This window comes from Pseudochaenichthys georgianus, unplaced genomic scaffold (assembly GCF_902827115.2).
Source record: "Pseudochaenichthys georgianus unplaced genomic scaffold, fPseGeo1.2 scaffold_1122_arrow_ctg1, whole genome shotgun sequence".
Taxonomy (NCBI): Eukaryota; Metazoa; Chordata; class Actinopteri; order Perciformes; family Channichthyidae; genus Pseudochaenichthys; species Pseudochaenichthys georgianus.
The window spans coordinates 20,179-44,913 of NW_027262073.1; the positions used below are offsets into that span (position 1 = coordinate 20,179).

Here is a 24,735-nt window from a genome sequence, read left to right on the forward strand (position 1 = left end):
CAAAGACGCTTTACATAAAGAACAGAAACAATACAAAGAAAACAAAAACACAGGTAGGTAGGTAGGTAGGTAGGTAGGTAGGTAGGTAGGTACTAGGTAGGTAGGTAGGTAGGTACTTTATTGATCCCAATTTGGGAAATGTTTGCGTTGCAGCAGCATAAAAAACAAGGCAAGAGAAATTAAGACACAAGAAATAAACAGTCCAAAATATTTCTGAAATAGAAATAAAAAAGCACTACAAAGTTTCAAAAAGATATATATAGATGTGGAAAAGCAAATTGTCAGTAACAAATATAATGCAGGATATTATTGCGCAAGAAATTGATTATTCAATATTACATTGAATATAAATGTAAAATGTACAGTGTCCTAATCTAAGTGCGGAGTATAATGTACTTAGGTACTTCAAATATGTATACAAATGTCATAAAACATGATTTGAGGAATAAATAAACCTCTGCAGGTGTTGATATTGAGAGAGGCTCTAACTCTCACAGGTGTAGTTCCCTGCTCCGCTGATAGGGGGCGGTGTGTTTCTCCACGCTGTACAGTAACATGGCGGTCTGATGTGAGCAGAATGTGAGTTTCAGAAACCGGAATCGGGTTCAAAGAAGGCAGCGGGGACTGTCAATATTGTACCGTACGGGAAAGAATAACGACTACCCACAGATGCCCGTTATTTCTCCACGGCTCCGGTGGTATTACACGGATTACTTCCCGGTAGCAGATTTGGGACTCGATCCCGTGTGAACGGATTCTTGTTTCCCCAGACTGGGTACGAGGTTTTTCAGGCTTCGCCACCGGACCGGGAAGTCTCTGATACATGAAGGGTGAGGCTTTAAAGGTTATCAGTATTATTATTTGTGACGTTTATCGATTACCGGACGGTTTTAGGAGTCACTTAACGGCAGTAAAGGAAGCACCAACTGCCACTTTAGCCTGTTAGCATTAGCTGTGTGATGCTAGCATGATAGCTGACGAGTCACCGGGAAAACACATGTGAAACAAAACAATTGTAACTTGATATGTATTATCCTTTTAACATATGCCGAATTGATAAGTGGTTAAAATTAATTCGAAATTAATAGTTTCTATCTAGTTAATAGTCCATTTACCCGTGAAATATACACAATAGCATATAATTATCACTACTGAACGAGAGTTGCTTATTATTCTCAGAAATCGGCAAAACAAATGCGAAACGAAAGTATTAAAACAATTGTTAATTTGATATGTATGATACTATAAACATATGCCGAATTTATAAGTGGTTAAAAGTCATTAGACATCTTTATCTATTGACTGATTTAAACTTGAAAGTACTGATAGCAAAGAATTATCATAATACTCCACGAGATTTGGTTTAATATGATCAAACAACGCGATAACATGTCTGGCTCTTAAACTCCGCGTTTCCTTACAACATATTTGTACTGATAATATTGACTTAGTAAGCTTTCAGGTGGTTTAAAATACAATAAAGACGTCGCTTGCAATGTTGTTGAATTGTGTCAGTCCAGAGACACACTGAGCTACTATGATGACATATTACTGTATGTGTCACTGTATACCTCTTTAAGTAATGAATCCTCAGTAGTGTGTACTATATTCTCAGATATCATACTTCTCAGATGTGGTTTGGTTGACTTAACGTTTCATTTTGGTTTATTCTCTCAGTAGGAGCTCATCCAGAGTGATACACTTGCCCCATACATGAGGAGGCGTCTGACAACACCACCACAGCACAACAAACCCAGGGCCTATGGATCCTGTTGACTCTGGACAAGGTAATACAGGCACCTAAACATATCAAATAATCAATTTGAAAGGTGCAATGTCAATATATTGTTGCAATAGAAACAAAAATTGCATGTTGTTGAGGCCTGCGGTCAGTTATGAAGTAGCACTTTGAGTTTCAGATTAGCAACACTGTTTATACTAATGCATAATAATCAGGATGATACAAATCCCTGAAGCTGTTTGGTCTCAATTAAATATTGTGTTAAATGTTTCACAACTGTCTTGATTCTACAGCCAAGTGGTTAGTGCACAAGTCTTTGTGTTAAACTCTAAACAGTGAGTCCCTGGTTCAATTCCTGGCTGGTAACTGTGGGTCGTAACTTTCCAAAATGTCCTGTTTCTTGTGTGTCTTTATAAAACAATGACGTCCCTTAATCGTGCGTGCAGACGTTTACAATATTGTTTAGATAGATAGATAATTGGAAATGATTTAATCACAGAAGCAGAAGTGTGTTGAGACCAAATACAATACTTAAAAAGTGGAAAAGATAATTAACAATTTAAAAATAAAATTTAAAATATTAACAATATAAACAAAACAATATAAATATTCTGGATAATTAAAATCAAAAGTCAAAAATACTACAGGATCCAACATAGTATTATATTCTGGTATTTAATGTATTCATAGCATGTAATTATTGACGGTGAATTGCATAGTCTTTTATAGTAAAGCTCAAGTCTTTCAATTGTGGTTTCGATACATTTCAATGATTTCTACATACTATTTTTCTAACGTCTTCCCTCTCCCTGCAGGGCCAGACCAGGGTTGCCACATATCACCCAGCTCCAAAGGACGACAACGCAAGAAAAATCCAAAATATTTGGATTATGAAACTGAAGAGGTGACCAATGTGCAACGCTCCCCGCGAAAAAGACGGAGCTCAGGAAGAGGAAAAGGAGCAGCTTCTGAGAAGTCTCCGGTAAAGAATGGAACTAATGAGGATACCACACAACAGACTGAAGACGGGGGTCAAGACGAAACTGACAACACACTTTCAGAGTCGGATGAAACTCCTAAAAAGGCAGTGAGAGCGAAAAAGACTCCGGCCAAAAAGACTCCGGCCAAAAAGACTCCGGCCAAAAAGACTCCGGCCAAAAAGACTCCAGCTAAAAAGACTCCAGCTAAGAAAACCCCCGCCAAACAAACTCCCACCACTGATGAGAGTCTCCCAACTGATGAGGGTGGGATTGTAGCTGCTGTGCAGGAGGAAAATGGGACCCCAAAGCCTAAGAGAAAGTATGTGAAGAAGCAGCAGCCTGTAAAGGAAGAGGTGATAGAGGAACCGCCGAATGAAGCCGAGGAGATGACGCCGAGCGGACGCCGCAGGAGAGGAGCGGCTAAAGTGTGAGATACACAGTTTAAACTTTATTACTTAGCAGGCGACAAAGGTGCAAACATACATATACCCTTTAAAAATGTGCAATTGAGCATGTGTACAATGTATATTTAAGCAATAGCTCACGACCTGAAGTGAGCTATTGCTTTTATAAAACGGTTACCAAGTGTGGCAATATGAAAGAAAAATACACACTCTAATTTAAATAGTTTTTATTAGTAAATAATGATGTTCAAAATAAAATAGTCCCTCCGTTGCCTTCTGCACGAAACATAGTGCGAGGTGGTTGCTAGGCAACAACACTAACAGCTAGCGAACATATTAGACAGAGAGCGTTGATCCATTATTTGGCTATTTATTTACATGCATTTGTTTGTTGCCGTTTATTGTGCCGCCACTGAAAACCTGTCCAGCATCAGTAGCATGGCTTACGAGGTTACTTGTTGAGGTTGTTCTGGCTGTTGCTCGGCGTGGTGAGAATATTGCTCCACTTTCTCCTGTCCCCGAGATTTGGCTTCCAGCAGCTCTGGAGAGAGCTTTCGCACCTGTGGCCACTAACGCTCATCATTTCTCTGCTTTGTTTCAAGACCCGCATCAGAAAGCTTTTGAATGGTGGCACTTCTCCAGTTGGTCTACCTGCCTATATTTATAAAACTGACAAGTCAAATCAAGCAATCTGATTGGTCGATAGTGTTTTTGCGGACCTCTTTGATTACAGATTTGAAAACATCGTTGCTTGCTTTAAAAGTAGCACAATTCATTATGTCAAACCTTGGAGAGTATCTAGATATCCCTGCCCTGATGCCAAAGGAACTGCACACTGAATATGTGTTGCCGTTTGATGTCTATGTCTGGACCGCTGCGTACAAAGGAGGGTTTCTGCCCCGTTACTTCTCCGCTGCATTCTTGTTCCAGTTTGAACGGTATACTGTTTTTCTCAGACGCGGAGGGATACTGACTTGTTGTGAAAAGTAACTTACAATTCTACCCATGGTATACGCTCAGTATATCACGGCTAAGAACCAATCAGATTGCTCGATTTATAATACTTGTTAGATGCTTTTATCCAAAGCGACTTACATACTCAATACTGTGGACAATCCCCACAGGAGCAATTTGGGGTGAAGTGCCTCAGGGACACAACGACATGCTGACTGCAGTGGGGTTCGAACCTGTGCTCCCCTGATCCGAACACAAATGCACTAATCCACTGCGCCACACGCCTCCCTATATATAAATAGTAATATACATTTGCACATTTCTGTTTTAACTTCCTATGTTTGTATTCATATTCTTTCTATTTTATTTGATCTTTTATTGGATTTATTCTGATTTTTATATAAATATCTTTATTTTATTTAGTATTTTAATTAAACATTCCTACTTTAACGTCTTGTGTTTATATACCATTTTTTTTTCCATTTTATTTAATTTTTTGTAGATTTGACTTAATTCCTTTTTTATTATACATATTTTTTATTTTATCGTGTCTTTTATTGAACATCTTACTTGCACTTCTTATGTTTATTTGAATAGTTTTATTCCAATTTTATCTTTTTTGGGACTTTTTCAATGAACCTTTTTTTTTTATAGGAAAATCTCCTTTTATTTTTCCTGCAAATTCTCACTATTAAAATATTCTGATACACTCAAAAAGTAATTCATACGTAGAGATATGTATAAACACTTTGATGCTTTGACGATATTTTTCTATTTACTTCAATGAGAGCAATGAAGTCTTTTTATATTTAAAATAATGTAAACAACGTGTTTTACATCATTTCTCCAGGGCGTTGAAGTACCTCCACGACTTGGCAAAAGAAGAGCTCGGTCACCCCAACGATGACTTGGGCTCCCAGCCGGAGAGCAAGGGCCCTCGCACAGAGCAGAAAGGCCTCAAAGGAAACAAAGGTACAGTGGAAATAAAACGTACCAGGTTCGTTAAAGGCCTTGGGACCTTTGTTGCATGTTTTATTTATTTATCTAATCGTTTATTTGGCAGGGACAATGACAGTAATGAACACTTAAAACATTAAAATGTGTCAAGCGTACCAGTGCCAGATTTAGCTTTGAGCTCATTTCCATTCCTCCGTCCTTCTCCCTCATTTCCAGCCTCGTACCTTCTCTGTCAAATAAATGCAAAAACACACACACAGAACTTTGAATGAAATGTGTCACACTCTCAGTTAAAGATAACTAGCATCATGTTCTAAAGTGAATAAGACACTGACAGCGGGGACTCATGATTTAAACTGCCGTAAGTCACTGTAGTGTTTTCCTCAGGTATTAGGAGCTTCAGTGTATTGTTATCTTTTTGAGAGGCTAGCTGACAGCCTTTGTTTCTAGTCTTTATGCTAAGCTAATACTGGCTCCATCTCCATGAGAAAGGAATAGATATTCTCTACTGTTTCCGCCAGACCAGGGCTGAGAGGGCGTCCACCCCGAAAGCGGGGGGGGGGCATTCCGGCTCTTTTTAGTGAGCCGGATCATTTGGCTCGGCTCACTAAGAAGAGCCGGCTCTTCATGTTACCACAGTTCACCACGGAGCCTCATACCCTTGCCACACGAGGACGAAAACGGTAGTTTCTGGTACGTTTCTGGTGCCTGTTGCGTGTGGACCGAAGACTTTTTGATAACGATTGCGGTCCGTTATCGTTTTTGTCCTCGTGTGGCAAGGGCATCAGTCTCCCCACTCCGGTGCTCGCAGTTCACGCACGTGCACCACTAGCACCCCCCGTCAAGGCTCGCCGGCAGTACACTTTCCGTCACAGGAACACGCTTTGCTGGCGGTGAAAATAATCCCACCAGACTCCTTTGCCCCTCCAACAGAGGTTTTATCAAGCGATAAAAACTCTCGATCGACTACATTTTTTTCTTTGGACTCGGCTCGAGTTCAGGGCGTTCCGAGCTGAATAGGGCGTCAAATGACGGCAAGACGCCCCCCTGGCAGAAATGCTAGGTTTGGGAAAGAAAGCATGGAAAATGTATTCTTCAAATCCGTATTGCTGACATGTTAGATATCATAAAGCTTTGTAAGAAAAAGTGTGATGGTATCTAAATCATCAAACCCAGTAAGCGCCACTGGTTCTGGCCCAGGCTCTCGTCATCTCACGCCTAGACTCCACTTCGAGCGATAGAACTGCTAACAAAGCACTTATATACTAATAAAGGACTGGCTTATCTAAAGCCAGTTGAGTAGCACTTGAAATACTTGGCTCTATGAAGCCTGATGTACTTTATGATTCTGTTTTCTTCAAGTTTGTATCTTGTAGGCCGAACGCACTTATTGTAAGTCGCTTTGGATAAAAGCGTCAGCTAAATGTAATGAGTAATCAAGAGACATTCAGGACCAGTTCTGTTCCTCATTAGGTGTTTTCTCACAGCTCAACACAATTTGTCCTTCTCTATTAATAAATAAATAAATCCTGGTTCCAGGCTGAACGTTGAGCATCATGGTGGTGTAGCATTACGCTAAGATAAGAGGGCGACGTGCATGTCCCAACACTTCCTGTCACGTAGTTGTGGGTCAGAGGTCAGAGGTCAGGGCCGCGCTGCAAGCATAGATCACAAATAGCAGGACAGTAAACGCTTAGCCCAGTTTGTCACCTCTTGGAAACTCTTAACATTTATTGTTTTTACCACCTGTCATCCACAAAAAGTTATTTTAATTAATGTATGTTATATTCAATTCCTATATCATACACGTTTTGCACTGTTGTATCTCTTTGTGGTTTTCTTTTTATACATATTTAATGAACATATTTCTTTGCTAATGAATACATTTCTGATCTAGTATTGATATAGTTTGTCATTTTAAAGTGACAATAGACAGCTTTCCCCCTCTTAACATTGTATTATAGTTAAATAAGTTCAAAATAAAAGTGTCTATTGCCAGATTAGTTATTTTAGACATATCATAATAACATTATTTACCTCTCTCCCTTAACATTGATATCTCTTTGGCATTAATCACCTGCAGGGGGTAAAGGCAGAAAGCGGAAACGTGCAGACTCCGACTCTGCAGGAGACGAGGACTTTGTTCCAGATGCTGGTGAAGAGGAGGATGCTGAGGATATGGAAGATGAAGACGAAGCAGCCGAGGAATCGGGCTCGGACTCAGAGGCATTTGGAAGAACTCCAGGAACCTATAATATGAACCGAGGCCCTGTAAGTCAAATCTGAGGCTTCGTTGTTATCGGTCATAATCACATTTTACCCAGAAACTAGTAAACAGCTTTTAATAAAACAGCAACAGCAGCATCTTCTTTCATTTACAATCGGAAGGATTCATAACTGCGATAATGACTGTTCCGAAAATTAAAATGCTGATTATCTTAATTAAAATTAGGTGTTCTTTGAGATACAACGTAGATATCTGACTGTAGCTGAGTCAGTAATGAGTCCTATAACCTAGAAAGGAGTCAGCATCTTACCACTTCCTGTTCCCTCGTCTCAAAGTCAAGGTTTTTACTAACATGTTGTTGGTTGTTAGCCTGAAATAAGGTGTTTAACACAAGCTGAAGAGATTTCAATTCTACTTCATAATTTGCGGTTGCTATCAAGTGTCTAAATGACTAAACGTCATCACGCCCAACATTAGCCACCTTTAGCTTAGCGGTGGTGACGTGAAGTCATGTGACCGTGCTGTAGTTCCTTTATAGTCCAACATTAGCCACCTTTAGCTTAGCAGTGGTGACATGAAGTCATGTGACCGTGCTGTAGTTCCTTTATAGCCCAACATTAGCCACCTTTAGCTTAGCGGTGGTGACGTGAAGTCATGGGACCGTGCTGTAGTTCCTTTATAGCCCAACATTAGCCTCCTTTAGCTTAGCGGTGGCGACGTGAAGTCATGTGACCGTGCTGTAGTTCCTTTATAGCTCAACATTAGCCACCTTTAGCTTAGCGGTGGTGACGTGAAGTCATGTGATTGTGCTGTAGTTCCTTTATAGCCCAACATTAGCCTCCTTTAGCTTAGCGGTGGCGACGTGAAGTCATGTGACCGTGCTGTAGTTCCTTTATAGCTCAACATTAGCCACCTTTAGCTTAGCGGTGGTGACGTGAAGTCATGTGACCGTGCTGTAGTTCCTTTATAGCCCAACATTAGCCACCTTTAGCTTAGCAGTGGTGACATGAAGTCATGTGACCGTGCTGTAGTTCCTTTATAGCCCAACATTAGCCTCCTTTAGCTTAGCGGTGGTGAAGTCATGTGACCGTGCTGTAGTTCCTTTTATAGCTCGACATTAGCCTCCTTTAGCTTAGCGGTGGTGAAGTCATGTGACCGTGCTGTAGTTCCTTTTATAGCCCAACATTAGCCTCCTTTAGCTTAGCGGTGGTGAAGTCATGTGACCGTGCTGTAGTTCCTTTTATAGCTCGACATTAGCCTCCTTTAGCTTAGCGGTGGTGAAGTCATGTGACCATGCTGTAGTTCCTTTTATAGCTCAACATTAGCCACCTTTAGCTTAGCGGTGGCGACGTGAAGTCATGTGCCCGTGCTGTAGTTTTTTTATAGCCTAACATTTACTTTGTTTAGAAAATTAAAGTGGTGTTAATATGTGGAAATGATCTTGCTTAAACAACATATAAACATTTTCTGTAATAATCTTAAATCCAATTGGAAAATGTCATTGACTTTTTGCCAAGGGAGAAGTTAATGCTAACTTTTGGGTGGGCCTAAAAGAAAAAGTCATCACTACCTCACACTTTACTCCAATTGAATCGATCTGATCTCCTTTTCGTCTGCAGGGTGGCCCATATGTCAAAACCCCCAACGGACTCCACAGCGGCATCATGAAAACAGTTTGGGACGCTACTGAGACCACCAAGAAATTGTGAGTAGCTAACGGCTAACTAACTGCTAACTAACGGCTAACTAACAGCTTCAGCCTGGTTTTGCCAACAGAGAATGTGACAGCTACCTTCCTTTTGTTTCTATAAGCCAACTAGGACGCCTTTCAAAACAGACGATTTGAATGCGTTGTCTTTCAAAAGTTACGTTTACTCATAGTTGTATATCTGTAAATCATAGTATATCTGTTATGTTATGAGGTCCAATGTTTTAACGGTTTAAAACTGTGTCTTGAAGGCATCTTCCAAACAAGTTGCCCATATCTGTGTCCTTTAAAAGGCTGGGAATAGAGTGTGTTAGCAATTCTTGAACCCTGATAGCAGGACAGACTGAAAAGAGCCAAGGGAAGCTTATAAAAGTTAACAGCATTTAATTACACACAAGATGCGGTGATGTACAAATTAAATTTGCGAGTGGAGGAGCTCTCCTCATGCGTCCGGTCAGCCGAGGTCAGGGAGAAGAAGAGATCGATTATTGGCTTGCTCTTCCTGTGGTCATCCGAGGTCTTCTCCTATTGCGTCGTCGGGGGGCGGGTCCAATGCAATTCCTGCCTTTTTTCTGCTGCTAAATTACATCATTCTGGTGTCTGTGGTTATTTAAACATTCCCTAATAAACGTGATTTCAGCGTCAATAAACGAGTGTTAAACCCATTGTGTTTAGGGTACAACATCACGTCATTTCACCTTCAATTCAGGGTTTGAATACGTAGCATTTCGCTACATGCTAATGCTAACCGAAATGACGAAATTCACTGACGGAAACCGGAAGTTAAATGTGAATATTCGGTTTTTAGAATAAAACAGATTTGAATTAAATACAGTGTATTTAATTCAAATTACGCCATATCAACATCGATTTTAATTTCTAACATGTGCCACAGTGACGCGTCCTAAAACCCGGAAGTGAGTTAGCATTTTACCACTTCCGGTTCCTTCGACAAAAACATTTCTCCATAGGATTTTGGAAAATAGCTGGAACTAAGGTCTGTGGTTGAGACGCATTTAAGAGACGGATCACGTTTTGTTCTACGACATTTAGAATCTGTATGTTTGCATATGGATCTTGAGTTGGCGTGACGTTGAAGCAGCGACCCTGCTGTAGTTCCTATAGCATAACGTTAGCATTTTGCGTCTGGTGACTTACGATTATAAAATGATAAAAGTAGGACAGACATGTGGAGATTATCCGGCTGTGATCCGTCTCTTCAATGTGTTTCAACCACAGACCTTATTTCCAGCTATCTTCCAAAATCCTATGGAGAGATTGCTTTGGTTTTTGTCGAAGGAACCGGAAGGAGTTTACTTCCTGATTTTTTTATATCGCCTTGACGACAGAGGTCGCCACTAGGTGACAATGTTATTCAACATTTTCACAAAAAACTCTAAGTGGATCTAACGAAGAATATTATTAATTATATGATTTGTACCTTTGTGTTGCGCATTGCTGAAGAAATGCTAATCCAGGATTTAAAAGATGGAAGGCAAACTAGGGCTTTGCAATATACCTATGTTTAGGGGTGGGCGATATTGAAAAATATATTATCACGATATTTTTCAAGCAGTATAATGATAGACGATATATATCACGATATTTTTTCATGTCGGTTATTATGGTTATTTTTCAAGTTACTTAACAGAACAAGCACCTACAAGGTGACAGAAACTAAAACAAAAAGGAGTAACAGACCAACATAGCATTTCAAGCTGGTTTTATTTCAGAAATGAATCCCTGAATGAACAATTCAACATTTTGATATGGCTTCAAGGCACAGTTTCTCAGTATAAAAACGAACTTTCTGAGGTAGCACTAGCAGTGAACATCAATAAACATGAAAAGGAGGGTAAAACATAACTAAGTAAAACATCAATGAGGAAAAGTCAGTGCCAAACAATTAAAATGTAAACTTTAGACTTGAAGTGTAATAAAAGACTTTAGCATGAAGGGAAAAGTTTATTTATTTATAGTTTTTTTTTATATATATATTTTTTTTTATCACGATAGATACGATATCTCTGAAAAAGCATATCGTGGAGACCTAATATCGTCACGACGATATATATCATCATATCGCCCACCCCTACCTATGTTGTTATATGACACTTGATATCGTAATATTCTAAGTGTTTTCCTTTCCTGGTTTTAAATGCTGCGTTTAAGTCATGTACTTTTCTGAATTCTCCACACTAGTCATTACATCCACATTACTTATGATTAATGTTTTGATTTGAAAGCATTAATGGTGAACTCTACAGTTTAGATATTTAGGGATTTGATCGTAAACATTTCGGATATTTCATTTTTGTTGATCTCTTTCAGCTTTAGTGCAGACATGCAAACAAATTAGAAACCTGTGCAGGTAGAAATGTCAGCATTGTTTTTGTATTTAGATGGCGGATTAATTATCATAAAGTGTCATTACACTTAATCGAAGAAACATCCACCCTGTCGCAGTCAGTTATTAAGATTCACTGATGTGTCAAACAGCAAATAAACATTTAGAGACGAGCACTCCGTAACCACGGCGCTGGTTATCTTCGGTGTGTGTTTGAGTGTGTGATGTGTGTGTTTTCAGCCGGGAGGACCACTACAGCAGCTGGGAGTTCCCCAAGTGGATCCCCTCCTCCAGCGACTGGCACCTCGTTCCTCAGAGGTAGTTCACCTTTGACCTGTGTTTGTTATTAGTGAGAGGAAACAAAGCATTGGACATTTTAAGTGAAATTGTGTGAAATAGTTTGGCACTAAGAGTTAGGCTTCTCCCCTCTGTTGATTCCTTTTAAGATGTATTTTCTTAAGTGTTTTTATAATGAAGAATATGGCCATCATTAGTTTTTTGGATCAGACATGCTTTTAATGTAATTAAGCACTTTGGTCATGATTGTGTTTTTAAAGGGGCTCTATATATTAACTTGAATTTTCTACACTGATGGATGGTGTGAAGTCATCAAATTAAAGTGGACCTATCATGCTATATTTGAATAATATAGTGTAGGACCATACCTATATAAGGCATATTTATACTTTTTATTTTTCAAAATACCAAACAGATCATGCATTTTAGCCATTCCTCATTTCGCTCAATTTAACACGGTCTTTGCACGGGCTGATTCTGCGAGAACAGCACCACCTAGAGGCCTAGCATATGTACTACAGCGTCTCCAGCGCTTTCGAACGGCAATGTCCGTGGCTGTCTCCTCCTGATTGGTGGAGTTGGCCCAATAGCCATAGCGCCACTTCTGTGACGTCAGAGCAGTGTTCAAATCTGTATCAGATCCGTTGCAGCCCCTTTTTAAGAGATTTGGGTACGGAGGAAAAGAGAGGGTTGTGTTTCTGACACTTGGTGAGTTCCCTGGAACACCGGGGACACATTCATGTATAAAAGACGTACAAAAGTGCATTTTGCATGATAGGTCCCCTTTAAGCTCATAGTCATATATTAAAGTTGTATTTTTGTTGAGAACACGTTGAAATGATGCACTTGAAAGGTGCTTTATACAGAAACAATGGCCATTGCAGTATTACTTCTATCAATTTATTGCACAAATGTCGAATCCAAGCAGGCCTTTTTAGACTCGTTCTAGTTCTCAAAGCAGAGTATTTTTCTGAGCAACGTGGCAAGATGTGGTTTGTTTATTTGCTATTTTGTACTGAGGCATAATGTTTTATCACGGTACCAAAACCTCACCAAAATGTGAAATTATTACTACTCTGATTTAAATATGCACTTGGTATTTTAAGTAGATGTTTTAGGTTATAATCCTGCCCGGTGTTGTGTGTACTCCTAATACAGCATCGTCCATCGTCTCTTATATTTATCTTGTTATTTCTCGTGTGTTATTCAGTGACGTGGAGAAGTACCTTCCTCAGGAGCTCCAGTCTGCGGCCTTCAGAGTGTCCAGAGACGGCCTCAGTGAGGAGGGGGAGACGCCCTTGCAGAGACTCAGCAGGTCAGACTGAGCATCATATTACAATATTACATCATATGTCTTAACACAAAATATTCTACTTAGCATTCAACAATATCTAATTTATTGCTTTACTATACTTAGCGACTCTGGCTAAAGATGCGTCAGAAAATATCTCGTTCCACAATTTATGATTCCTTAATGCTGAATATATTTAATTCTATCGATGCTTTAGTTGCAGTGTGTTAAGACAGTTATCAAAAGAGATATTTATATTAAGCTTTTTCTGTTAAAAGAATTGAGCATTGAGTGATACATCTTTATTTTTAGGTTTTCATTGGACAGACACTAGAGATTGCATTTGCATATTCCACTTTGTTTTGTAATGTTGCTCTCTTAATTGGTTATATTATATAACATAGTATGTATTTTGGGTTTATTTTGTTCTCCTTAAGCCTCTTTTTAAGGTCAAACATTAAGGTAAATCAAGGCTTTCTTGTGAAGTACGCTAAAATAATCTATTTCTGATTTAGAAAATGTTTAGATTTGATGCAGGGTATTGTTTGTATTAGGTTAATTTGTTGGAGATTTGAAATAAAGTAAGATGTATGTTTGCGTGTTAGTTCAGCGATATTTAAAAAGTCCGATTTGGCGTTTTCAAGTGAAGTCCTCCTTTTATTTTTTATTTCTTTAAAGCAGGGGTGTCAAACTCAAGGCCCGGGGGCCAAGTCCGGCCCGCCACTTCATTTGATGTGGCCCACAAGAGCTTGCAAAGAATATAATCAGTTTATTATGGTTACATGCCGCTTTACAGGAGCACGTTGCCCATAAACTACATGTCCCACAATGCATCTGAAATTTTTCTCTGATTTGTTTTTTTTAATTTTAATGCCTTTTTTCTTAGAATTTGCCTTTTTCTCAGAATTACAAAATGTTACTTATTTTTTAAAAATGTCACGTTTTCCCCCAAAATCTCACTTATTTATTTCTTTCTTCAGAATATGGCTTTTCTTTTAAAATCATTTTGTGACATTCTCACTGAAGAGACTTGCAATTATTTGCCCTAGACTTCTGCTTTCAGACGTAGTTAATTATGAAGTTATTACCCTATCCGATAATAATCCAAAGCAGAGGCAATAATGTCATATAATACATTATTTTATATATATTAAATATTTTTATATGTATTTTTATATAGTCTTAAAGTTACAACCGGCCCTTTGAGTGCAACCATAATGCTGATGTGGCTGATTGACCCCCCTGCTTTAAAGCCTTTGTGTTTGTGTTCCAGGTTCTCTGCGGTGCCGGCTCACTCGGAGCGCTGGGACATGTTCCTGTTTGCGGGGGGGCCGGTGTGGGCCATGGAGTGGTGTCCGACCCCTGATGGAGCTCCGGCCTCGCAGTACCTCGCTGTTTCCTGCCACCGAGGGATGGACGACCAGCACGTTTTCAACAAGACGTACGGAGGCCCCGCCCTGCTCCAGCTGTGGGACCTCGGCCTGCTGAAGTACAACTGCAGGTAAACAGGAAGTGGATAACTGAACGTTGTTACACCTTCGACTGATGCTTTTGTGTTGAATAGGCTTTGTCTCTGTCAGAGTTTATTTTGAGGTAGTTGCAACAATTTGACGACCTATTCAGTTTCCTTGGATTAATCTTTAACGTTATTTTTCATGCAAAACTGTTTTTTAAGTCTCTCATTTATGGAAATTTGCTGATTTCTCGGTTTTATCTCAAGAAAAGTCGTCAATATTTGGAAAAAAAAAAATCAGTTTTTTCACTCTCTATGTTGACATGTGCTGCTTTTCTTTCTGAAATCAATACAATTGACTATCTTTTGGGTTTGGACTGACAAAATAAGGCATTTAAAAACATCCCCTTGGACTTGGGGAAACTGGGACGGCCCTTTATCAAATATAAAAATGTTTTCTATTCATCGTCGTTGTGTGTTTTGCCTGATGCATCCTGCTGTGTCTCTGCAGACCCGAGTCTCCTCCAGCTCTGTCCTACGGCCTGGCTCAGGACAAAGGCTTCATCTGGCAGCTGAGCTGGTGTCCTGCAGGAGGCTGGGAGCCCCCCCTCTGCGGCAGGAAGGTGAGTGCTCCTCACGGTGATGGAAACTTCTGAAGCAATGGAGACAAAACTCAGAGAGACACGGGGAGAGCAGGACACTTTCACGGCAAACACTGATTCAAGAAGGTTTTATTGTCATGTGCAAAAAGCTACAGGGTAGAAATGGCCATTAAAATCTTCTGACCTGAGCTCCTCCAACAACGCAACATATAATAAATGCAAAAAGTCTATGGACTGATGGTTTATTTGGAGCTTCGAACATGAAGACATGTTCTGTGCCACGAGTTGACACATCTCATGCCAAACCAATTCTGAAGATCTCTACCCCAGATAAATGTCTAGCTGGCTCTGAGAGAATAATCAACATGCTCCATACCAAGATAAAGCACTATAACAACGCCTCTATCAGCTAAAGCTTTTGTTGCCATGTGTACATAGCTACAGTGCTACTCTGAGGTCACAGGCTCCTCCAACAGTGCAACACAATTCAGTGCTAGTATATTCTGTATACAAGTAATTGGAATATGATATATTAGATCAGGGGTGTCAAACTCAAGGCCCGGGGGCCAAGTCCGGCCCGCCACTTCATTTGATGTGGCCCACAAGAGCTTGCAAAGAATATAATCAGTTTATTATGGTTACATGCCGCTTTACAGGAGCACGTTGCCCATAAACTACATGTCCCACAATGCATCTGACATTTTTCTCAGATTTTTTATTTTTTATTTTAATGCCTTTTTTCTTAGAATTTTCCTTTTTCTCAGAATTACAAAATGTTACTTATTTTTAAAAATGTCAGGTTTTCCCCCAAAATCTCTCTTATTTATTTTTTTCTCCAGAATTTGGCTTTTCTTTTAAAATCATTTTGTGACATTCGCACTGAAGAGACTTGCAATTATTGGCCCTAGACTTCTGCTCTCAGACGTAGTTAATTATGAAGCTTTTACCCTATCCGATGATAATCCAAAGCAGAGGCAATAATGTAATATAATACATTATTTTATATATATTAAATATTTTTACATGTATTTTTATATAGTCTTAAAGTTACAACCGGCCCTTTGAGTGCAACCATAATGCTGATGTGGCAGGAATATGGAGACACTGAGAGCACAGCAGCCCAAGCTCAGTGAGGGCAGTACACACTGATACACACACTGATACACACACTGATAAACTGGGTCTAAGTTATGGGCCGAGGCTAGTCCATGCATATTTGGTCCGGATTGCTTCGTCAGTGTGTGAAAATTAAAAAAGAGATATTTATATTAAGCTTTCTTGTTAAAACATTTGAGCGCTAAATCTTTATTTTTTGTGTTTTATTGGACAGACACTAGAGAATGCTTATATTTACATATTCCACTTTGATGCATTTTGCCTTCTGTAATTGTTCTCTCTTAATTGGTTATATTATATAACATAGTATATCTTTTGGGTTTATTTGGTTCTCCTCAATCCTCTTTTTAAGGTCAAACATTAAGATAAATCGAAGCTGTTCTACGCTAAAATAATCTATTGGAAATGTGATCCAGGGTATTGGGTTAATATGTTGTAAATATCTTCCACCAAAGGCTCCTCTCCTGCCCAGACTGGGTCTCCTGGCTGTGGCTACCTCCACCGGTGTGGTCACCATTTACAGCCTGCCCCACCCGGAGGCTCTGCTCTCCAGCAACAAGCAGGACAACTCTGGTGAGTCTGGATGTTACACTTCAGATGTGTGCACAGTATGTATACAAGCCTATTACCATGGCAACAGTGACATAGGGTTATAATTCATTTTCTTTGTCCAACAGTACCCACATCCTTTACTCAAGTAGAAGATAGATAGAATTGGGAGGAATGAAACCCTCTTTAATGGTCACACATGCAGAGCACACAGCGACATGTGCTCTCTGCTTTGAACCCATCCTCGTACCAGGAGTCTAGTGCTAGGAGCAGTGGGCAGCTATTGCACAGCGTCCGGGGAGCAATGGGAGTGGGGGGGACAAGGGCTCAAGTGCTCAAGGGCACCACGGCAGGGCAGGAGGTGAACTGGGACCTCTCCAAGTAGAAGTCCACACTCCATATTTAGGTCTGGGCGGGGACTTGAACCGGCGACCCTACAGCTCACAGTCCAAGACCCCGCTGACTGAGCCACTGCCGGAAGTACAGATACTCGTGTTTAAAAATACTCTGGTAAAAGTAGAAGTACTGACTAAACTTCTTAAAGTAAAGGTAAAGAGGCTTTGAAGTGTACTTCAGTAAAAAGTACCCATAACTAGCAGCTGTTTTAAAGAGTACCTGACCTCCCTTTATATTAATAGAACAATAATGTCATTGTTAGCTAATGAATGTTTCCATGCTGAACAACGGCAACATGACAACGTTTCCATTGGTCCCTCTTCTTTAGGAAACACCAGGGGCCTATACTACGAACCTGGTTCAACCTAACCTGGATATGTTCGAGTTAGCCGGTTGGCCTAATCCAAAACATACGCGCTCTCGCTAAACTGTTCTACGACGCTGGTTATCAAGTGGATCGCTCAAGCCAGCCGTGTCCTATCTAGTTAGGTGCGCGTTCACATGAAAGGGGTGGTATCTGGAGCATTCGACCAATCACAAACATGGAGAAGCGCACTGACAGCGCAGCGTCATACTTCCTGAATGAAAAGTCAACTATAATATTAGACATATGAAGAAGTTAAACTTTAAACATCCATGACTTAAACACTTGATCAGGATCAAAGCCTCAGAGCTGCACCTGCAAGGTGAATACAGCTGGGACAGAACACGTGTTTGAATGCGTGCATTAACAGGTTTATGATATCACTGCCCCGTCTAAAACACGATCTGACTTTCATTACATTTGTCTCGAGTGTTTCGTCAACTTAATGTGTTGCTTAAAATAATACTTCTGCATCCAGTCTGTGACGCTGAGAGTGTTGCACGGCCAGATACGGCTCAGCTGACTCAGATAAGGAGATATATGATACATTATGAAGTGATATGCCGCAGACTGTACTTAATGTACTCTGATCCGGTTACTTATGTTGTGGCCGATATTTCAGTAAGCTTTCTTAACGCTAATGTTATAATAGTCAGATTGCTCTGAAGATGGAGGTGATATTCTATTCACGTTCACACAGTCGGTGATTTTTGCCGGCCGTCTTTCCTGCGACGGCAGTTTTTCTGTATTTCCTTTCTCCTGTAATATGACTTGATCTCTTTAAACTCCGCACACTGAGCTCTGATTGGTCAGCAGGCGGTGCTTTCACTGAGTTGAGCTCTTAGCCTGCAACCTATCCTGCTCCGGAGCAGTTACCATGGAGATCTAGCCTGCTAAAAAGAGAACCAGCTTCGTAGGACCGGAAAGCCGGAGTTTTCCCTGAAGTTAGCCGCTAAGCGAAAATCCTGCTTCGTAGTATACCCCCCAGGAAGTGATGGATACACGGATCGTGTTCAAATCAATAGGCACGCAATGACTCTAAAGAATAATAATCACACCACCACATTCAGACTAAAGGAACCAGCTGTTTGGAAAATGAGAGAAGTAGAAAGTACAGGTATTTGGGTTCAACATGTAAGAAGTAGAAAGTACAGGTATTTGTGTTCAACATGTGAGAAGTAGAAAGTACAGGTATTTGAGTTCAACATGTAAGAAGTAGAAAGTACAGGTATTTGTGTTCAACATGTAAGAAGTAGAAAGTACAGGTATTTGAGTTCAACATGTAAGAAGTAGAAAGTACAGGTATTTGTGTTCAACATGTAAGAAGTAGAAAGTACAGGTATTTGAGTTCAACATGTAAGAAGTAGAAAGTACAGGTATTTGAGTTCAACATGTGAGAAGTAGAACGTACAGGTATTTGTGTTCAACATGTAAGAAGTAGAAAGTACAGGTATTTGTGTTCAACATGTGAGAAGTAGAAAGTACAGGTATTTGAGTTCAACATGTAAGAAGTAGAACGTACAGGTATTTGGGTTCAACATGTGAGAAGTCAAAGTAAAAAGTCGTCAGGAAAATAAGTAGTGGAGTAAAGTACTGATACTAGAAACATGTACTTAAATACAGTAACGAAGTATTTGTACTCCACTACTTCCCACCTCTGCCTTTATCATACCAGGACTCAGAAAGACCGTATCCAGAAAGTGAGTCCTGTGGTCAGCAGAGGGCAGCGTTGCCTCTCTAAAGGGCTGAACTCAGTACGTGCTATACCTGGTCTCTGAGTACAGGACTGCAGTAAAGCCTCGGAGGTTGTCAGGGACCAAGCAGTAAGACAAGTGGCTTGGCCAAACCAAGTTGAACCCAAGGGATAATTAATAGTCACATCATACACAGGACACTGACAAAACCCAAATCCCCCCTTTGACATAGAAGCAGGTGGTTTGTCCCAATCTGTCCCAATTGGCTCCTTGCAGTATTTATCAGCCCTCAGCGCTCGGCCACGCCCTTTGCTGAACCAGGAAGTAACCTCCCCCAATGGACATGGTAACTCAAGAGACAAAGAATGCAATTAATACAAACACATACTTGTGTATTAGCTGTGCTAAAATGTTTGAAGCAATGTCAGATTACAATCAAATGAAGAGTTTACCATCTAGAGCAAATGTGTGGTGTTAATTGGCATGTTTTATTGTAGCTGCACTAAAGCAAAACTACTGAAGATGAGGATGCAGTGTAGTTGGTTTACCCTGTGTGGCTGTGGCCATCACACACTCCCCCCCCCCCCTTCAAGACTCTCGCTGAAACAGCGAGAGAGGTAGTCAGCTGTGACATTGTCCTTGCCTGGGATGTGCTGAATGTTAAAGTGGAATGGTTGCAGTGCCAGGTACCACCAGGTAATCCTTCCATTGGTATCCTTCATCCTTCCCATCCACTGAAGCGCTTTATGATCAGTCTCCAGGGTGAATTCTCTACCCAGGAGGTAATACCGGAGAGAGTCGAGGGCCCATTTGATAGCCAGTGCCTCCTTTTCCACGGTTGAATACCTGACCTCCCTGGGGAACAGTTTCCGGCTGATGTAGGCCACTGGATGGCGGTCGTCTGATGACCCCTGGAGAAGCACAGCGCCCAGACCCCTATCAGAAGCATCCGTTTGCAAGATAAAATGTTCATCAAAGTTTGGACTGTAAAGAACAGGTTTCTTACTCAATGATCCCTGGATGTCGTGAAAAGCTGCCATGGACTCCTCTGTCCACTGTATCTGATTTGAAGACCGGGATCCAGTCTGGTCTGTGAGTAGAGCTGCCCTGGCAGAGAAGTGTGGTACAAAGCGGTGGTAGAAGCCTGCCATGCCCAGAAAAGATCGGAGCTGCTTCCTTGTTTGTGGCACAGGACATGACTCGATGGCCTGAATCTTGCTGACCCGTGGCCGTATCACCCCACGTCCAATGATGTGGCCCAGGTACTCCGTCTCTGCAGCGGCAAAGACGCACTTCGATGGATTGATAGTCAGCCCCGCAGAGTAGAGGCGATCCAAGACAGTGTGCAGATATTCCATGTGCTCCTCCCAGGTGGAGCTGTAAATGACAATGTCATCCAGATATGCTGCAGCAAAACCAGATAAATCACAAAGTACCTGATCCATAAGCCTCTGGAAGGTCGCTGGAGCACCATGCAGCCCAAATGGCATGACCTTGAACTGGAAAAGACCCAATGGTGTCCTAAAGGCTGTCAGCTCCCTAGACCGCTCAGTCAGTGGAACCTGCCAGTAACCCTTGGAAAGATCTAATGTGGTTAAGTATTTGGCTTTTCCAAGCCGTTCAAGCAGTTCATCGATTCTTGGTGTTGGATAAGAATCAAACAAAGAAATTGAGTTCAGGTACCTAAAATCAATACAAAACCTAAGACTGCCATCCTTCTTTGGCACAAGGACCACTGGGTTGCACCACTCGCTTTTCGAAATCTCAATGATCCCCAGGGACAGCATCAGATCGACCTCCTTTTTCAGTGACGCCAGCAGGCGTTCCGGAATCCTGTAACTCAGCCGTCTCACAGAAGCACCTTCTCTAACCACAATGTCATGCTCAACAATATCTGTTCTCCCAGGATTCTCCTGAAATAATTCTGACCTACAGATTGTTCTCACCTGAAGCTGTTTGTCTTCTGAGAGGTGGCTGAGGTCATGGCTCACCGTAGCCCCCCCTGGAGATAGGTATTGCTCCTCCACTCCCTCTTCCTCTTGCACATCCCTGATGAGCATCACTCTTGCTTCTTGTTCAGGTCGCGGCACCCACTCTTTCAAGAGATTTATATGTAGTACTCTACTGGAGCGTGGCTTCCCAGGGGTCGATACCTCATATGTTGTGGGCCCGAGTTGCTTCTTGATCTCAAATGGTCCCTGCCACTTTGCCAACAGCTTGCTGTTATCACTTGGGAGGAGAACTAGTACCTTTTGTCCTGGGTTGAAGGATCTTTGCCGAGCTGACCGATCATACCAGGACTTCTGCTGTTGCTGGGCCACTGCCATGTGAGATTGGGCAAGCCGACTCATTTTCTCCAATCGATCTCTCATCTGAACAACATAGGATACAATGTTAACAGAACCCTCCCTCGCCTTGTTTCCCTCCCAAATCTCCCTCAACAGTGAGAGAGGTCCTCGTACTTCATGTCCATACAAAAGTTCAAATGGAGAGAAACCAGCTAGAGCAAATGTGTGGTGTTAATTGGCATGTTTTATTGTAGCTGCACTAAAGCAAAACTACTGAAGATGAGGATGCAGTGTAGTTGGTTTACCCTGTGTGGCTGTGGCCATCACAGAGGTGTTGTGGGATCATGGCAGCATGAAAGTGAACAGCTGGACTATGGATCTGTTCACATCTCACTGAACACAACACAAGCTTTGCTGCACTGTTTTGCACACCTCTTTATTTCTTACACCACGACTAAAAAGGACAAATAAGGACAAATCCACCTTTTTAATGTGTTTCTGTATCAACTCAGAGACACATGTTCTCTGATTACTATGAGGGGAACATAGAGGCTTTTAGCTGGAGCCATAGTGACTTTGAAGCATCCTGACATCCCTGAGAGTGATTTGGTGCAAGTTGGGTCCATTTGTTGACTCAGACATTAGGAGTTTCAAAGCAAACACATATCCAGAGAACAGGTATCCCACATTTAGGGGGAGGTTGAAAGAAGAGTCAAGACCACTTTAAAGATATTGACGAATGTAAATCACAATCTGTAGCAATATACATTGTTTGATCATGAATACAAAGGGGGAAGTGTAGAGGTAGAAGAAATATCGACACACAGATAATCACAGAAAACCAGATTACAAATAGGATTGTGGAAAGGCATAGTTTAGTCAATTTATTGAACATGTCAGAAACAAAAAAATATAACAATAATATATATATATTCTCTTTTTTTCTTTTTTTCACTCAGATTAATAATTATAACAAAGTACCAACAAAAAAAAAAAAAATAATAATAATTTTCAGATAGTCTCTGTTCATGTTCAACAGGGGCAAGAAGAAGCTTAAACACACTTTTCTGGTCCTACCCCCTCTAACATATATTTTTCTTATAAAACATTAGGTCATCGTCATCAGCGACATGTTTGTCTTGTTAATCTTTTTTTTTTTTTTTACAAAACAATCAGAAAGAAATTACTTTTACAATTACAAGAAATAACAACAAATGGGATTTTACAGGTCCTGTTCATAACCATTAATGATTTGACTCCTAAATAATACTTTCATTTTAGATAGACTTTTGATGAGATGCAATGAATTTTGGCATTTGTTCGTACGGGTGGTTTTTTGAAAATGCAGTTTCCTCTCAACGTGTGTATGCTAGGCATTGTTTTACAGCTAAGATTATTAACATTTTCGATTAATCTGGACGTGGTTTTCTCAGTTAATCGTTCCATTGTTCATCTATAATAGGTCTAAATATAGGTAAAAATTACCATCCTTAACACCCAGGTTTCTAATAGCATCCAAAAATCACAAGCTATTCTGTTTACTATTTTAATGTCACAAAACACAGGAAATATCCAAATCCTCTCAACGAAGAAGCTACAATCAATGAATATTTGAGATTCTTGATCGAAAAAATTACAATTAATTTGCAGGAAAAGTTGCTTATTTATTTTTCTGTCGATCGACTACTATTATACTATTATGATGTTTGATTACTGGCAACACTTAATACACAACCTGCTATCAGGAGCCTATTACACTTTTTCCTTTTCCATTGGACTGCTTTGTTTACTTCCATATCATAGTGACATCACTGTGTTACACTTAAACTCCTATTGGCTAGCGCTCCAACACATTGTAGGTGATAGGCTAAGGGGCGGGACATCTCTAAGCAGGTCGACCAGGAGAGGACTCTTTAAAGTAGAGACACTACATACTGATATACACCTGAACATCAGCAGGAGAGAACTCTTTAAAGTAGAGACACTACATACTGATATACACCTGAACATCAGCAGGAGAGGACTCTTTAAAGTAGAGACACTACATACTGATATACACCTGAACATCAGCAGGAGAGGACTCTTTAAAGTAGAGACACTACATACTGATATACACCTGAACATCAGCAGGAGAGGACTCTTTAAAGTAGAGACACTACATACTGATATACACCTGAACATCAGCAGGAGAGGACTCTTTAAAGCAGAGACACTACATACTGATACACACCTGAACATCAGCAGGAGAGGACTCTTTAAAGTAGGGACACTACATACTGATATACACCTGAACATCAGCAGGAAAGGACTCTTTAAAGTAGAGACACTACATACTGATATACACCTGAACATCAGCAGGAGAGGACTCTTTAAAGTAGAGACTCTACATACTGATATACACCTGAACATCAGCAGGAGAGGACTCTTTAAAGTAGAGACACTACATACTGATATACACCTGAACATCAGCAGGAGAGGACTCTTTAAAGTAGAGACACTACATACTGATATACACCTGATCATCAGCAGGAGAGGACTCTTTAAAGTAGAGACACTACATACTGATATACACCTGAACATCAGCAGGAGAGGACTCTTTAAAGTAGAGACTCTACATACTGATATACACCTGAACATCAGCAGGAGAGGACTCTTTAAAGTAGAGACACTACATACTGATATACACCTGAACATCAGCAGGAGAGGACTCTTTAAAGTAGAGACACTACATACTGATATACACCTGAACATCAGCAGGACTCTTTAAAGTAGAGACACCACATACTGATATACACCTGAACATCAGAGGAGAGGACTCTTTAAAGTAGAGACACTACATACTGATATACACCTGAACATCAGCAGGAGAGAACTCTTTAAAGTAGAGACACTACATACTGATAAACACCTGACCATCAGCAGGAGAGGACTCTTTAAAGTAGAGACACTACATACTGATATACACCTGAACATCAGCAGGAGAGGACTCTTTAAAGTAGAGACACTACATACTGATATACACCTGAACATCAGCAGGAGAGGACTCTTTAAAGTAGAGACACTACATACTGATATACACCTGAACATCAGCAGGAGAGGACTCTTTAAAGTAGAGACACTACATACTGATATACACCTGAACATCAGCAGGAGAGGACTCTTTAAAGTAGAGACACTACATACTGATATACACCTGAACATCAGCATGAGAGGACTCTTTAAAGTAGAGACACCACATACTGATATACACCTGAACATCAGAGGAGAGGACTCTTTAAAGTAGAGACACTACATACTGATATACACCTGAACATCAGCAGGAGAGAACTCTTTAAAGTAGAGACACTACATACTGATAAACACCTGA

General features: G+C 40.6%; 1 protein-coding gene across 1 annotated transcript; it reads left to right on the top strand.

The window, feature by feature from the left end:
* Nucleotides 1–560: 560 nt before the first annotated feature.
* LOC117440680 (general transcription factor 3C polypeptide 2-like) lies at nt 561–17,011 on the top strand. Its single transcript, XM_071202076.1, has 12 exons — nt 561–830; nt 1,681–1,787; nt 2,557–3,148; nt 4,930–5,051; nt 7,120–7,307; nt 8,883–8,968; nt 11,559–11,636; nt 12,826–12,930; nt 14,180–14,407; nt 14,871–14,982; nt 16,533–16,685; nt 16,880–17,011. Exons 2-12 carry the CDS (start codon nt 1,763–1,765, stop codon nt 17,009–17,011), a joined length of 1,821 nt encoding a protein of 606 aa, XP_071058177.1. The 5' UTR covers nt 561–830; nt 1,681–1,762.
* The last annotated feature ends 7,724 nt before the right edge of the window (nt 17,012–24,735 follow it).